Here is an 18,387-nt window from a genome sequence, read left to right as displayed (position 1 = left end):
TAGGACTGGCTTGACTCTACTTCTACACATTTTCCTATTTTTCAGACCTGTGTAGTAATGTTGAAACTTCCCCTCCTTTAAGTCATAAATACAATTTTGAGTCATATTTTACTTAACAAATAAAATCTATACAAAGTTCAGCAATCACATTCAGTTTTAAAATTGTTATTTTTAGATAAGTATCAAGAAGTATGAATACATTCAGCAGTAGTAATAGTAGTAGTAATTATATCATAATGCTGCAGGCATTTTAATTATGTCTTATGCAACAAAGCAAGCAGTTTAGATTTTGTGGCCCAAAATCACTGTCTCATAGAGGTGAGTCGGAAAAAGTTATTATTGCCTTTAAGTACCTTAATTTATGCCTTTTTATATTATGTTCATTTGGGAGAACTTACACAAGAATACTGTATATTCTTATATTAACAAACCTTCCCCAGAACTTGTTTTATTTACTAACACTTTTGTTAACACAGACACTGAGTCTTGACATTAACAGAACTGCTGCGTTGTTTCTGTTCCTGTCTGTCCGTATCTGTTACAGCTGATACATGATCTAATAGCCGTTTACCTCCTCCGCGGGTCGTCTCCTTGTCACCCTGACCTGCTGCTCCTCTCCAGGGGAGAACAGTTTAGCCGGCCGTCTCTCCTCCTGAAACGCTCTCAGCTCAAACTTGGCCCCGCTGTGGCCCGACTCCTCTCCTGGTACGTGCCCGTTGGTCTTTACGGCAGAGTCGTCCTGGTGGAGGAAAGTGGTCTGTCGCTGCCCCTCCACGATGATTGATTGGTGATTGACAGGAGAGGAGGGCGACACGCAGACAGAAGGAGAGTTTCCGTCGATGCTGATTGGCCTCGGGTGTTCTGACGGAGAAGAGCTTCCGTTGGTGGGCATTTCTGAGGCGGCATCTAACACCTGGTCCAGGTAGCGGATCTCCTGTAGACAGAGCAGATAATCAAATTGCTGTTGTGTAGAGCTATCATACTATAATGTTCAACAAACTTCGCCTGTTATTAGAGCATGGGCATAATATGCAGATGAGATGACAGGCCATACTATAAATCACAATAAATCACAAAAAATGTAGGAGGAGCCACTCCCACACCATATATTTCTGGACATGACAGTAGAGAAAAATAAACAAAAATAAAACATTAAATGTAAAAATGTGTTTTAAAAAAAGTAAAGCTGCAATGATTAGTCAATTGGTCAATTAGCTGATGGAAAGAAAATTAGTTGTCAACTATTTTGATAATCGTTTTCAAGCACAAATGTCAAATATTTGCTGGTTTCAGCTTTTTAAATGTAAGGAATTTCAGCCTTTCTTTGTCATTTATGATAGTAAATGAAGACTCTTTTAAAGATGTCACTTTGGGCTCTGGGAAATTGTGATGAGCATTGTTCACAATTTTTTGACAATTTTTAGACAGAGGGACTAATTTATGAATCATGAAAATAATCAGCACATTAAGCAATAATGAAAATGATTATTTCTCTAAAACAAAAGGGGTTTTATAGTCATTATATTAAAAAACAATTTAAACATATTTTACCACCATCTTAAAATGTTTGTCTTATCTAAATAGTTACAGATTTTGACATCATCCTATAAAACATGTATGTCAGCACAAGCTTAGGCACAGCTGGACTCTATAAAGAGATATCTGCATATGAATGCAGAACAAGATTTTAGTATTAGAAGTATTCTGGTTTTCATCCACTTGTGGTCTGAGGAGTACTGACAGATCACATTTGACTGGGCATTGATTGTGTGCATGTAAACAGTGTGTGAGAGAAAAAAACATAACGGAAAGCATTGGGCGAAATACAGTCCGAAAACCCACTGGCAATTAAGTAAAGAAATTCCAAATCTTTCCCTAAGACTAAGAACCAGTACAATTTCTACTCAGCTCAAAATAAAGAGCTCTTGGTGATGATATCTGATCCCTTTCAGAGAAAATAAAACAAGAAATTGAACATTAGAGCTGGGTCTTGCTCAGACAGCCTGCGTACCTGCACCACCTCGCTGTCAGGAGTCTCTACTTTCACACTAACTCGGTTACTCGGGCTGCTGAGGCAGCCATGTTGAATCTGCTGGCTCTCTAGTTCCATGGTTGCAGGCCTGTCAGTGATAACGCTGACCGATTCCTGGAAACTGACGCTCTTCAGGGCTCGCTCTCTTGGTGCTGGGTCACTGACATCCTCGGCTGCCCGCCACGATTTCTGTCAGCAGACAAACAAAAGACATGATCTTCAGACACACTATGTTGACACTGTGCACTCTCATGATCACGTCAATAAAGACAATGCTTGCTCAAAGCAGGAAGACAACCCGTCAGACTCTGAATTTCTAAAAACACACACACCTCATACAGACACAGTCACACACATAAATCTGTCTGTCTGCATTGCAGTAGTACAGTGTGTTAAGTTACACCTCTGCAGCGATAGGATTGTTCTCTGACTGGTTCCCACCACTAGGGGGAGCCAACTCCCATGCTGTTGATTTATAGCAGACCGGAAACGTAACAACCTTCCATAGTCCTGAAAAGAAAACTATTGCATCTTTATTGGTAAAAGTTATCTTGATTCAAGGGTATAGTCCAATGGACCCACAGTAAGTGGCATCACTTGACACTTGAACATGATACTTTTGCTTTTAAGATAATTTTACTTTGTTAGGCTCACTCTGTTACACACAGTCACTCCCTGTATCCTCCCAACCTCAGCTGTTCACAGAGCAGTCCCACTGATGTGTTTTGGATGAAGTGCCTGGCTCAAGGCCACATTATCAGTAGCTGTTATGAGAGGTGGCAATGTCTTCCAAAACCTAAATTTCCCTGCAGAGTTGGTCACACAGCCTGTAGAAACCGACAGTGCAAATGATAATGAAGAAAGGTGTCAAAATGAAATGGCTTCCAAATGAAATGAAAACTGTCAGCTTCAAGGCTACAACTAACAATTATTTTTTATTGTTCATGAATCTGTTAATTACTTTCTTGATTATTCAACACGTTGTCTGGCTATAAAATGTCATAAAATGGTGAAAAATTTAGGGTGAAAGATGACATCTTCAAACGTTTTGTCCCCAACACAAAGACCCAAAGATATTCAGTTTACAGCCAGAAAAAGAAACATCAAAATGACACAGGTCACTTTAGTTCATGAAAGTAGGAAGGCTTTTATTCAGTGATGTAATTATAAAGCTGATGACCAACAGCTAACACACTTCCTCAAAACAATTATATCATCACTGCAAAGAGTGTTACACCCTTATGAAGCAAGAGTCACCAGTTAACACAATACTGTGATTCTGACTACTTCTTTCCTCCATTTTGAGAGACAAATTCTGACATTCTACGAAAACAGCAAACAGTAGGGATTACTTGTCACCGGCTAGCTACCAATATGTACGGGCTACTGAAGTCTGGGTTTACTGAGCCTACTCAAACTGCTATCGCAATCCTTACAGAAGGGAAGCAGGAGTGGCTAGAATACAACACATCTAAGGACATAATGTAGCCTACAGCGTTAACTTTTTTTTGCCATTGCATCAAAATTTGTACTTTGGCTACCATATTTAGGGGCCTGGTGGCCTGTAAGGCCAGTGCTTAAAATATTAGCATCTATCTCTGAGTCTTTTAAAGCAGTTTTAGCATTTTCTAAACTAATAAAAACTTACTACCCATAATTGTCAGCCACATTTCACTGATGGTGTGATTTATTCAGGGAAGAAATTTCCATATGCGGGTTGAACGTCTGGTTAAAGGACAGGGCGGTACACACTGGCCTGCAGGGATCAAACCTGTGACCTTCTTTTTTTGTGAACCATCAATCCGACACATTCCAGACACATCGTAAGCAAGAAGCTACATTTACACACTCCTGTCTTTACTGACCGCTCTGTTTCCTCCTAACAAATACTCTATTGGCTTCCTGCTTTACTGCCTTTCACCCACTACACCTCTGTTCCAAGGATGTGTTTACATCCATCAGAGGCTGTTGACCCTCGTCTTTGTAACACGTGTGAGTGTGTGCGTGGAGACTTAATGAGGATCACTTCAGTGAATTGGAACACTGTTCAGTTAAAGTACACATGGCCATAATGAGGGAGTATTTGCTTTTTACCCTCTTTTTCACTTAAAGACTCAGACACACTACCAGACTGCCATTTAACTCTCAACATGAGGCGCTACTGCAGAAATCAGTGGCAGACTGAAGTCACACATAGTGCCAACACAAAGAGGGCGGCTTAGGTTTAAATCTAGACAATTTCCTTTTCAGTTTCTTGGTCCCATCCCCTATAAATCCTGTCTCCCTTTTTTAGTGCTCCTTTTGCGTCTTTTCCTTCCTCTTTTGCTTCCTTTGCCCTCTCTGGGATTTTTCAAATATTCAACAGTGGTCAGTGAAGTCACATGGTGGATTATAACACTCTGCCTCTCCTCAAAAAGCCCCTCATTTACACTGAAGCAACACTCTTCCCTGTCCTCCTCAGCCCTGCCTTCATTCCTCTCTCTTCCTCCCTCCTATCCTCATGTCTGTTGTTTCTGCTGTGAGAAAAACAAATGTTCTCTGAGGGCATTTTGGTGACCCATCTGGCTCAGTCACATGCGAATTCCTCTCTTAATACTGTCTCGTGAAGTGTGTGTTATATCTGTCAGAATGAACACATCCTCTTAAAAGAATAAGTCTTAAACTTTCAATTTAAGACTATTAATGTTAAAATCTAAATAATAAACAAAAAAATCACGTAAAAGATTAATTTTGCTACTCTATTTCAAGGTTGTCCTAAATATAAAACTGTTTATATTCATATACAAGTGTTTAAGGCTGACATGTTCTGGTTGGTTGGTCGACTGACGGGTCGATATGCTCTTGTCCAACTAAATTGTCGATTCGACAGTTGCTGGTCTCACTTCATAATTAATTGATACCATGTCAAAGCATCAACACTGATTGTGACATTGGCCCCCAGCCGCAGAGGACAGAAGAGCTGAATAAAGTTTATTTTTGATGATGTGTGTGTGGATTTTACTTTGCTGAACTGCTTTTTTAACAAGGACCAGCCAGTAATGCAACGGAGTAGGTTAAGTAAAAGCTAAATGATAGATCGTTACTGTCTGTCTATGAGCCAAATACAAATGTGGAAGCTGTTTTGCCATGTTTTACATTGCTTGAGTGTTTATTTCAGTGTTATATGGCTAATGTGGTTAATCCCATAGGATGGGGTGATGCTGGACTTATGTAATATTGAGGGATAGTCGATGGAAACTGTGTGACTGTTCAACTTAATTTGAAGCCAACTAAACAACAAAAGTAGTATAGTAGATCAGATGACAGTTATGTTTCTTGCATGCTGCTTCTTGGGTAATTTTGTACTGCAGTGCAAGCTATGTCAGCAGTAACTTTGTTGCTATACATAAGCTGGTCTGTGTGTAGACATGCCCTGAAGGTAATGATATAGCTAAGAGCGAAAAAGAAGTGGTCAAACTGCAGGAATTAATTTACTTGGCAACGTTGTGTAACTTTACCCATGTAGGCTAGCAGGCCGAGTGCACTCAGTGTAGCCAGTTTACTTAATCAGCAGATAATTAAGAGATTTTTCCCCCATCGACCATTTGATTGGTTGAAAAGTAGGCAGAATTTCAGTCGACCAAGATTTTCTTTGGTTTAGAAAAACCCTATAACTGATACAGAAAACCAACCAATAAACCAAAAGAAAATACCAATGAAAATAAAACACAATAGGACACATTAATTGCACATTGTTTGACTAAAAGGTGTAACGTGAGAGCTATGTTAGCAGCTCTGTGAGACTGTACTTAGGGACAGTAGTGATTTGAGTTAAATGCCATTATCAACACGCTAAAATGCTAACAATGTTATAATGATGATGTGAAGAAGGTGTAATGTTTACCATGATCACCATTTATTGTGTCAGCATGCTAGCATTTGCTAATTAGCACAAAACACAAAGTGCAGCTGAGGCTGATGGGAATGTATTTTTTGGGAATGAGAGTGTTTTATCTACTTCTTCTCACCCCGCACATCAATAAGACTAAAGATTTTTTTTTCTTCTGACAGTTAATATTAGCAACCTTGTGAGGACCAGATGTCACTCTTATGTACACGCTGACACAAACGAGGTCACCTGTCTTGTTATATTCGACTTATTGTATATACTGTGTGTGTATGGGAGTGCACGTGCAGGAATGTGTGTGTGTGTGTGTAGGAGTGTGTCCAGTGGGCAGGACAGTACAGAGGGGGAGGATATCCTGTTACTGCCTCGGGAAAACAGTACTACAGTACAAGAATGTCTCATATGCAATGCTATTCTGCTACACACACAATAAAAAGGAGTGTGTGAGACTGTAATTGTGCAGCAGTGCATGGCGGTGTGATTGTGTCCTTTCAAGTGAGTGTATTTGTGTAGGAGGTGTGTATTCACTTGTGTGTTTCTGACTCTCATTGAGGTGAACTGGCATTCCAGGCATAACTAGCTGTCCTCAGGGCTCCGACTCTTAATACTTGTGATGAGGGACACTGTACACCCTGCCTGGCCAGCTAAAGGAGCAATGTGTGTGTGGCTGTGTGTGTGTGTGTGTGTGTGTGTGTAAGTGGGGAAAGAAATCATTTGTTATGAAAAAGCTAAAATTCTTCATGGTTTGTTTGAATGTTTAAAAGGATGTGTTATTACCTTTGGACCAACTGTTAAAGCTCCATTAGCATGTAAATACACATTAAATGTCTATGAAATACTTACATGAATGTGAAATATAGGGTTAATAGTCATAATACTCCCCACATGCTCACCACCATGATGTGTCAGCTGTGTATGTTTTGAGTTTTTCCCAAAAAAGGATGGAAAGCTAAGGAAAATCCTACAAAGTCAAGACACTCTTACCAGTCTAGCCTTATTTACAGATTTATTTTAGGGTGATGACATGGCATTAGAATTCTGAATAAATATTAAGTTAAAATTTAGGTGAGGATTATGGGATTATTATAGGATTATATTGGTAAAGGCAAGTTTAGGGTTAGCTTTAGCATATGAAGTTTAGATTACAGTTAAGATTAAGGTATTATTTTTATGGCTTGGATTTGGTAAAGCTAAGATTAGGGAAGGATTAGGTTGCTAAAATCTGAGTGTGGGGTTAATAATATAATTAGGATTAACTGAGCTTGTTGTCCTATGCAGTGTTGTTGCTGTTGTTTTCTCTTTCAGATTAATAACTTAAAGGGATAGTTGGGATTATTTCATGTGAAATTGTACGAGGTACTTATCGATATTCAGCGCATGAGCTATAGTAGAAGTTCGTTGACACCCTCCCAGTGTGGAGAAGCAGAGCAAAACAATGAACTGTTGTGGACAGGCTCAGTGAAAGTTATTCTAGCCACTTAAAAAGGCCCAACTAAGAAAAAGCATTATTACATTTTTCACTGCTTTACCTTGCTGTCAGAAAGCCTTTTCCAACTGGAAACCACCAATATTACTTTCTCCAAACTCCATGGGTGACTTGAGTTATTTTATCACACAGAACACAGGAGTTGCAAAACCACCAGTGCCTTGATGTGTTTGTTTGTGTAACTGTAGGACTCTGGCAAATCTGAATATGAATACTTTTAAAACACCAAAGTCACAAAATAACACGAAGAAACTGGCCATCTGAAGCAGTGGTAGACCAGCAACTCCTGCGCTTTGTTAAGTAAAATGACTGATTTCACTGATGAAGTCTGGTTGGTTTGGAAAGAGCAATATTTGGCTTGGATTTTCCTCTCAGAAAAGGCCATGTGGCACCAAGGAAAAGTGGTGGAAATATTCTAAATATAGTGTACAGTGATATGGATGTTGATTTTTTTTTTTAGGTGGACCTTTTTTAAGTTGCTACAATAAATTTTGTTGTTGATCCTGTCCACAGCAGTTCATTGCTTAGATTCTGTTCTGGTACGCCTCTCTGCTTCTCCAAACTTGGGGTGTGGCAACAGGCATCTACTATAGTTAATAAACTGACTACCTCATACAACCCTACATTAAATAATCTTAACTATCCTTTTATGAAGAAAAAGAACATTCCTCTTTCATCCAGGAGCACAGGTTAAGTAACTGAGAAAATTAAGATTAATATTTTGAGTGGGAGTCACTGAATTCACTGTTAACTCATTACAATTACAGAAATACAGCCATGAGTCTATATCTGAGTCAGCTAACTATTACTGTTGTGTCCAAATGCTGTCTCATTCTCCGCCTGTTGCCATTCTCATCACATCTGGAAATGCTTATGCTCTGACTGTGATGCACAAAAATCACAAACACACACTCACGCATAAATATACACACTTCAAACATACACACTCGGCTGCATGCTTGAGACTCTGGGGGGCTTGTGAGCCAAAACCCATTTACCAGAATATGAACTGACTGGAATTCACTGGAAGTCTCTCACACTCTCTCTTTTGGTTTCTCTCCATGTTACACACGAACGAACTTTCCATGCCTTTACTATCACGTCACAGACTTGTATCAGCACACAATGTAGCCAGAACACATGGACACACACACCAAGCTCCTGTGCAACCCAGTGCAGTCAGTGTTCCCGGCTCTGTTTCCTCACTTAACATGATCCTGTGTAGTAACTGGAGCCTGCTGCTAGTTTAACCTGGTGCTCATATCCAAACAGCCTGGATTATGAACCCAGGTCAACCAGCGCTATCCAGGACATACTCATGATTTCCGCTTGGATGTGATGGTACGTCATTTACAAACTAAACAAATGAGTAAACTGACACATGTGGGTGACTTGTTGGTCAGCAGACAGACAGACAGGTGGGCTGGGTGAAGAGGGAGCTAATAGATGGCATAAACATCAGGGCAGAGGAGAAGACTCAGTGTACAGTTCAGTTATAATGTAACATCTGGACGACTTTTGCCAACACATCACCAGAATCTCAACTCTGACACCACTACTTAATTTTTTAAAAAATATCTAACTTTAAAAACACATCTATTTGGGTGTTGCTGTTTGATCTGGACTGACACTTACAGTATTCCAGTTCGTGCCGGATCTCTGTAGCGAGTATTTCAATGAATTTAAGCTTGCAAAACACATTTCTAATTAAAAAAACTGACATGAAGTGAAGAGCTATTACATTTTAGCCATTTTAAGCAGCCATCTATTCTTTTTTTTCTCATCAAAACAAAATATAATCAATCTAATAATACAGAAAGGTCTGAAAAGTACCTTGTCATAAAACTCTAACAAGTTAAATATGGTTAGTACTCACCTGCTAATCTTGTGTCTCAATAGTAGATTTGTCTATTTTCGTGATATTTGTAAATCCATGGTGTAATTTTACAGTAAAATCAAATTTCCTTCTACCATGTATGTGCCTTCTTTTAATAAACTTTATCCGTTTTTTCCTATTTAGCTCTGTTCCCTTCAGTCCAGCCTCGGTCCGTCCTGTTCCAGATAGTGGGAGTGCCGGACTTTTCCCTGGCCAAGCCTTTTCCTCCTCTTCTTCTCCTCCTTTTCCTCCCCTCCCGTCTCTTTTCCTCTCCTCCACAAAGCCTCTCCTTTCTCAGTAACATTCCTGCCGGCAGCTCGGTAAGCTGTGATGTCATGGGCTAAGTGTGTGTGTGTGTGCACGCGTTTCTCCAGATGCCCTCCCGTACAAAGACCCTGTCTGTGCAACCCCTCATACAAACACACACCAAAAACATCCACCCTGTGGCTCCCCACTCCTCCCTTCCTGTGTCAGACCAAGCCCTCTCTTTCCTTTCTCCGTACTGTACTGTATGTCACTTTCTGTTTAACCTGCAGCTCCTGTCAAAACTGAGGTGAGCCAGAGAAAGAGTCAGACAGAAAGGCGATGATGAGGAGATGATGACTGATGAAAGGGGGAGGAGGCGATAAAGGAGGTAACAGTATTTTCTTCTGTCATCATCAGTGTGGGACTGTTGACTTAGTCCCACATGAGGGCTAGAAAGATGTATGTTGTATTCACCCTCTAATAAAAATACCTGCTGCCTCATCCTCCCTTACAACCTTTTAATTATTAGTGCCTTTACAATTAGTGTATTAGATACAGTACATGGTGGTCGGCACGCCTTGAGTTTGGAGAAGCAGAGAGGAGAACCAGCACAGAGGCTTAGCACTGAACTTTTGTGGACACGGTCAGCAAGAAAAGACTTAAAAAAGTCCACCTAAAAAAACCCAATATCATTTGAAGTGTATGCTATATTTAGAATATTTTCACTGCTTTAGTTTGCTGTCACACAGCCTTTTCTGATGGGAAACTACCATTATACAAGCTAAATATCACTCTCTCCAAATCAACCAGACGTCATAGGGGAAATCAGTCATTTTACCTCACAGATCATGGGAGTTGCCAATCTACTGCTGCCTTGACCTGTTTCTTTGCTTTTTGTGTTATTTGGCGAATCCAAACTATCCTTCTGAAACACAGAGGTCACACAATAACACAAACAGATGAACCAACCACTATCGTGTTCTAGGAGGTAAAATTACTGATTTTACCTAAAGAGTTTGGCTGGTTTGGAAAGAGCGATACTGGACTTTTGTAACGGTGGTAATGTTGCTACAGAGGCTTGTCTACTTTGACAAAAATAAAACAAATTTTTGTCATTATTTGGCTTAAAGGAGCAATATGTAACAACTGCACGTCCTAAAATGAGTCCAAATACCAAGTTACAACCATAGACATTATACTTAATAGGCTGAAATCCTATTTAATGTACAATCTATGGTTGAAGCAAATTGTTTCCCACTGCCAATCCTCCCCAGACTCGTGGAAGCTCAGGCAGGCTGCAATAACAAGCTACGAAGTGTCCTACACTGTAAGTTGATCAGCTGTTGATAACAGTCAGTTGTTTGTCAATGCAAAGTTAAGCCTGTGAACCTGAAAACAAAAGCCCACTGCCCTGAATATACACACTCTGGAGTTGGAGTTCAGTGAAAGCCTGCCTTGTACCTGTCAGACTCCATTAACCTATTGCTCAGTGTAAGCATTATAAACATCTACGCTCACTTACTCATTTGGCAAAAATTCAGTATTAATTTGAATTCTCATAAACGTGAAACCTACAAACAATAACACACATTTTGTGTTTTAGTTTCCTTAATCTCTTATGACATATCATGGTCATTCTATGATTTAATACCATAAATGTATCACAGATTTCTCCTTTAAAGAAATCATAAAACTATCAGCTATGGGTAACCTCAATGCCAAAATGACAGACATTTCTATGTCTCAGGGTCACTTTAAGGCTGCTTGTCTGTATTGGTGTGTGAGCGTGTAACTGTTAGGTCACAGGATCAGTCCAGTGGAAACCAGAGCTCACCTGAGTCATGGTTCACTTTCTCTGCTCACAAACACAACATCAAGACGCACTGGAAACACTTTCCTCGAATTTACAGGATCAATTAGCTAAATGATGAAAGAAGGTGCTGCAAGCAAGGTACCAAGGTTTAATTTTTAATTTTTAAAAGCCAAATAGGCAAATGACAAATAAGTTTTACCGCAGCATTTGACAGTGATATATTACCTCTTCTCTGGGCATTACTTTAATTAGTGAGCTTTTGTCCTCTCTATGGTGAAAGGTTGACCTTGTGTTGATGACAAAAAGTGAACCTGCTGTTGTCAGACACTGACCACAGAAAGCACACACAGTATTAATTAATGTCTTCTTTGTATATCAGGGCTGAAATATACATAAATATATATCCCTTCTTTTCCAAATTGGTGCAACAATAGAAATGTTTAAAAGTTAAACACACTTCAGAACACAGTTATGTTGGACTTCTTTGACCTGCACAAACCACTTTTAACTTAAGGTTTAAAGCTGTTTACAGTATTCTTCCAATGGCTTTACATCAGGGGAGTTTGTTGAGAAAAGCAGGGTGGTCCAGAGGTCAGCGAGGTTATTCTACTCTGTAGCTGCAAAGGAAGGCCTGTGTGTGCCCACAAACAGCTGGATGTCCTGCTAGATAGTGACAAATAGTAGCTGTCCCTACTAACTGAGATTTCCTTGGCTGGAAACTTCTGGCCGGTTGGCTAACTTGCTCTTATCTGCACTCATTGGTCAATCACTGGTGTTATTTTTACAAGGAGAGAAGCGCTTGTGACAGATGTATTTTTTTAATGATAGGCCATTTACTGAACATTAACTCGGTTCCCAGCCTCAGAGGACACACAATCTGAGTGAATAAAAGTTTATTTTTGATGACAACGTGTGGCCATTTTACTCTGCTGGACTTCTATCAGTATGCAGCGGTTTCAAAACAGGTTATGGTTCAAGCTAAATGATGGATCAATCCCGACTGTCCATGACCCGATTTCAAACTCGAAAGCTGTAATATTCGCCATGTTTTATGTTGTTTTAGTGTTATTTTGTACGCTATTATGTTGACCGTGGCGTTAGCATGTTGAACAGCTAATGTGGTTATTCCCACAGGCTGAGGCGATGTTGGACCAATATTGCAATATTGGGGGGCAGTCAAGAGAAACTGTATGAACTTTAAGCCCAACAACGTATTAGAAATGTATAGGGTCACAGCTTCCCAAAAGTGAAACCAAAGCATCTCATCGCAGCAATACAAGTCATACATCCTGCCTCCGAATGCTAACAGACAGCACATGGGCCAAACTACAACATCAAGCAACACATCAAATAAATATTTCCCAGAGATGTTTTCTATCATTTTAGGTAGTTCTCATTTGAATTTTCATTTTTGGGTGAACTATCCCTTTAAATTAATCTAGAGATAAAGTGCAGATCTTTTTTTCCTAGTCGACCAATTGATTGGTTGAAAAGTAGGTAGATTTTCTTTGGTTGACTACAGTCCTTGCACGAATTTCTCAAGATAACATAATTGCCTACAATGCAAACAAACAAAACAGCGATTAAATGGCTGTGCCACTCAAGCACATGCTAATACCACCACCCTGTTTAACTGTCCCTGTTAAAATTACAAATCACAAGTTCTTGGTGAGTTCCCAGGCTAGAAATAACTCATATGATGATGAGAAATCGGTCACAGAAAACTGGGACAGTAACCCAATTATTGCATATGCACTGGGGAGTTCAATTCCTCTAACACACAAAGAGATTTGCGATGGTCATTATGCCAGTACTGGTGATTTAAAGAGGGAAGAGCTAACAACTGTAGAGTCCAGTAATGGTCAAGCTGTGAAAGATGAAAAGAGATACTGTTAGAAAATGAAAGACAGAGGAAAAAGAGACCTTAGGAAGACTCAGGAAGACCTTAGGAGCATATGTGACGGTTTGTTCATGTCTGTGTGTCTACTGTATGTGTGATTGCATGCATCTAGGTCAACACTTTCTGGTCAATAAAGAGTAGTGCCCAGAGCAGTCTTATGTCACGGTAGCTGATCATGATTGATCAGCAAATGACACACTTAACCATCACAGCATGCCAGAAACACACAAATGTCAATAGACACACACCCACACACCTTAAGTACAGTACAAACACAAAATATTTTGCACATAGAGTACGAATCTAAGGTGTTTATGAGTAAGAACAGAGAAATATGATGAACCTGTAAAGCAAATTCACTCTTTTAGTAATTAGGTCATGTCATACAAGGCTGAAGGGGATACAGCTTGTGTCTCTGTGTGAGTATATGTGTGTGTGTGTGTGTGTCAATTTAAATCAGTAATTTTGCAAATGATAACCATCTTAAGGGAAGCCATGTATTTACTGGTGAAATCATGACAATTTACAATACAATAACTACAAAACGAAACACAGAAGAGCAAGCCTGAATTTTTTCAGTCTCCTTTAAAGCCTAAAGAAGGAATGTTTTCAAAATATAGGATTTTACTTATTTCTTTGATCCTGCAAACAGCCACTTGAGTATTAATTTAGTTGAGTTAAATATTCAAAATTCCAACATGAGATGAGAGCTCTTTAGCCTTGTTAAGGTGTTGTAAGAAAGAGACAGACAGTGAATATCTAGAGAAAGAAATTAAAAGAAATTATGTCCACTAGGGCTTGAAACATTGTAATTTTCTAGCGTAATAAAACAGAGGTTTTGAAGGGACAGCATAACAGAGTTATGAGTCCTAAAAAGCACGATTCTGCATCAGCAGAGTCTATTTCTGTCTTCAAATTTATTTAAGAAACTGATTTCGGTGCATATTTAGGAGACACTTGACATTTTACGGAACAGGAAGGCAGAGTTCTTAATGTTGTCTGAGTTGAGGAAATTGTACTATTAGGGCTTTTCCAGGCTTTAAAATCCTATCAAAAAGCAACCCATTTCACATTAAAGCTGCCAAGTGCTGAGCGCAGCAGTGCCTGCAATGAAGGGCAACGCCCTCTTAAATCCCTCTCTCTCAGTTATTTTTAAAAACCCTCAATTCTTGTCGGATGGATGATGAAGACAGTGAGAATGAATTCAAAGATGGGTGGTGAACACTTTTAAGGGATTGAAACAAATGATGCTGCAAACTAAAGGAAGCTACTGATTGGATGAAAGCCTATCACGGCTTGCAGGTTAGCTAAACAGGAAACCAGGAAGCTGCGCTAACTTGTGCCCATGGAAATGGCCGTCAACACAGGAAATACACCAAAAACTGGAGGCCACCTGCACAACAACACACACAGATACACACAATCACAGACTACTAGCAACATGCTGTGAGGTTCACTGGGGTCAACATTTGGCAAAATAAACAGCCTGCAAGGCAACAACGAGGTCAGCCAATGCAATGCAAAATAAACAAAAACAATAAAAAATATTTTAGACCAAGTTTAAAGGGGTATCTCAGATGTTTTGAAGTGCAGTTGTTTGAGGTACTTATCCACAGTAGATGGACATTGACACGCCCCCAGTTTGGAGCAGCAGCAGGAGTACTGATGTAGAATATTAGACTAAGCCAATCAATGACAGAGTGGGGCAGAACATGACTTTGCCATCCTGGGGTAAAAAATATCACCATACCCTTTTATTCTTACCCTAACCCTACCCAGTCACACTCCTCATGCCTAAACCTACCCAACCCAAAAAAAGTCAAACCAATGAAGGAAACAAGTACCCTACAGTCAGAGTCAGGCAGGTAATGACTTTTCCATCCTGGGAAAAGAAAATGCCACTCTGGTTGGATAGGTTATGGGTAGGCTTAGGAATGAGGAGTGTGATTGGGTATGGTTAGGATAAGCTAATCAGAGGTAGAGTAGGGTGGGGTAGGTACATTGCTTCGCTTCATACACCAGTACTCCTGCTGCCAACCGCCATAGACTGTAGGTAATACACTGACTATGGGTGAGTACTTCATATGACTCCACTTCAAATAATCCAAACTATCCCTTTAAACTAATGGATAGTTGGCGGTTAGCAGCATTGCAACAACATCCAAAAACCCACACAAGGCCTCGTGGTGACTAAACAGTTCACAACCAAACAACACACTATCAGAAAGCAAGTAACAAGGCTTGTGTGTCTATTGTGTATCTCCACCCAGCTTCATACACAGCAACAGTGACGGCTCATTACAGCACTGCAAAAGAATAATAATGAAGGCGATTTTCACCTACCCACTGCCAGAGAGCTTGAAACAACAACCAGACTGGAATCATGTTAAGAAGAATTTAGAGTTCTGAGCATTAACAGAGGAATGCACCGCATGTCTGGACTCATGGCAACTATTTGTGTCCCTTTTCAAGTCTCTCATGACACCACTCACGCACAGCCCAGACCCCCTAAGACCCCTTCACGAAACAACAACAAAGGGCCCGACAGGCGCTTCAATGAGACTCTCAAGCCTGCATACTAATGCAACACTCCACACAAACACACACACACACACACACACACTTAGATGTTCACAGATGGAGGGCTCTTCTTAAGCGGAAAGGTCTGTAGTCAGAGAGTGTGACCACTTGTGTGTACAAGCTCTCCAAGCACGGCACAGAGAGCCAATGTTAAGACTCAGAGCACAAGTGCAGGGCTAACTGGGACAAAACACACTCTAACACTAACACTGAACAGTCCTCCACTATGAGTTATACCTTGGACTGAGTTAAAGCACTGACTGTACTGTATTTTTTGACTGGAGCCCAGATCTGTGTGTATAATAATATTTCATACTGTGACAGTAAAACAAACTGTACTTTGCTGGGCTTGTTGCCCAGTGAAACGGTGTGCTGTGTGCTTTATGTGATTGTTAATGTACAGTGAGTCAATCACTGTTGCAAAGTTTAGTTTCACAAGGTCATCCTGATCACCCTAAACAGTCTCATGTGGCAACAATCACATACAATTACATTGCTGTAGATGATGCTGCTTATACACAACTATGGAGCAAAGACATGAAGTAATTTACTGACTTGTGCCAGCAGAAACCAAGACACAGCTATAAAGCCATGTACTGTAATTAGTTAATTTGATTTGTGTCCCATCAGCTAAATGGACCAGACATATTAAATGAGGAGTAATAACGTTAGATATTACACAGGACTGCATGGCTGTGACTATTAGACACAGCTAAATACATATAATATTACACATACACTATGTAATAACCCTGTCACATACTGTTACATAAAATTATGCCTACATGTAGGTATATTAGAGGGGATTAAGGGTAAATATTGTATCTGGTTATTCTGAGAATTTGAGTATTGAAATTAATATATATATAATATATAATAAATTATATTAAAAAAGAATAAGCAAGCAAACCCGATCTTCTTAAATTAAAGGGATAGTTGGGATTATTTGATGTGTGGTTGTATGAGGTACTTGTCGATAGTCAGTGTATTGCCTACAGTAGATGCCAGTCTGCACGTCCCCTGTTATGAGAAGCTGAGAGGGGTTACAGCATAAGCATAAGCTAAGCAATGTACTGCTGTACATAGGGTCAGCAACAAAAGGTATTTTAGTCACTTAAAAAAGGCCCACCTAAAAAAAACAATGTCAGTTTAAGTGTATGCTATATTTAGAATATTTGAATGCTTGAACTTGCAATCAGACAGCCGTTAGTGACAGGAAACCACTGTTATACAAGTCAAATATTGCTCTCTCTAAACCAACCAAACTCCATAAGCGAAATCAGTAATTTTACCTCCTTGCAGAGGACAGGAGTTGCTTGTCTGCTGCAGTCTCAATCGGTTAGTTTGTTTGCCTAATTGTATAACTTAAGATTCACCTATTTCAATCAATAACACAAACAACTAACAAACTGAAGTACCAGTAGGTCAGCAGCTCCTGTGTTCTAAAAGTAAAAATACTAATTTCCTCTAGGGCGTTTGGAGAGAGTAATATCTGGCTTATACAGTTAACTTATTCAGTTTCCCATCAGAAATGGCCGTCTAACGGCAAAGGTAAACCTTGGAAATATCAAAATTTAGCGTACACTTAACTGATTTTTCTGGCTAAAATACCCTTTGTTGCTTACCCCGTGCACAGCAATTCATTGTGTAGTGTCTGTGATGTTACTCCTGCTGTTTCTCCAAACTGGGGTTGTGTCAACCAGCATCTCCTGTAGGTAATTCACTGACTAAGGATAAGTACCTCATACAACCCCACATCAAATAATCCAAACTATCCCTTAAACTACACTGCAGCTATGCTGACGATAGCTGTCTGTCACGTCGCCTCTGATTGTCCACTTGAGGCAGGAATGATAAAATATTACAAGGGCAAAACTTTCCCAGAAATTTAGGACACATTGCCAATAGCTTTTTTTTTCACTCCCCTTCCTTTCCTCGGCCTCCCTTGGTTATGTAACAGACCAGCTCTCTCCTGCTGTTAATTCAGCAGGACACAGCACTTGCTGTCAACTATCGTTCCCTTTGTTTCATATCACATCACATGCACACAGTGAACACAGCAATTCAATGACCACAACCATTTCAGTACACCATCCCTTAACTATACAGTACAATGACTGATAGTTCCAGTCTACAGGCAACAAAACCAGTACTTTAACTCTTTAACTCCCAAAATACTGTAAATAATTTCAGAACTAAAACTAAAAAGAAAAAAATATGAGCTTCTATCGAATTGGACAGAAAACCAAAATCTGAAATAACAGGAAGATTGTGCAGGAAATAAGCTGACAGACATGAAGGAACAAATCTGCACTAGAGGAGGAGGGGACACATGGATGGCTGAGTTTGAGGGTTTTCGAGGATGTGGTTGTGCTGTTTCCCTGTGTGTGTGTGACCCAACGAGTGTGTGTGTGTGTGTGTGTGTGTGTGTGTGTGTGTGTGTGTGTGTGTGTGCATCTGAAGAAAGAGCCACCGAGCATATAATTCTAATCCTTTCCCAGCATGAATCAGCCCATTTTATGGTATTTTGTCCCCACAGGACTCTGAGTGAAGAGACCACACAGTGAG

General features: G+C 39.9%; 1 protein-coding gene across 2 annotated transcripts in view; it reads right to left on the bottom strand.

Annotated features, from left to right (window-relative positions):
- Positions 1 to 18,387, bottom strand: part of palm2akap2 (PALM2 and AKAP2 fusion) — a 111,884-nt gene that overhangs the window by 10,042 nt on the left and 83,455 nt on the right. For both annotated transcript variants that reach the window (XM_084745544.1, XM_084745545.1), the window contains exons 10-11: positions 2,012 to 2,221; positions 572 to 934 (exon numbers count right to left, since the gene is read on the bottom strand). In XM_084745544.1, coding sequence (XP_084601670.1) covers positions 572 to 934; positions 2,012 to 2,221 — 573 coding nt within the window. The remainder of the gene's footprint in view (positions 1 to 571; positions 935 to 2,011; positions 2,222 to 18,387) is intronic.

Source organism: Lutjanus erythropterus, chromosome 20 (genome assembly GCF_056507025.1).
Source record: "Lutjanus erythropterus isolate fLutEry1 chromosome 20, fLutEry1.hap2, whole genome shotgun sequence".
Taxonomy (NCBI): Eukaryota; Metazoa; Chordata; class Actinopteri; order Lutjaniformes; family Lutjanidae; genus Lutjanus; species Lutjanus erythropterus.
This window is presented reverse-complemented; position numbering and strand designations above follow the sequence as displayed.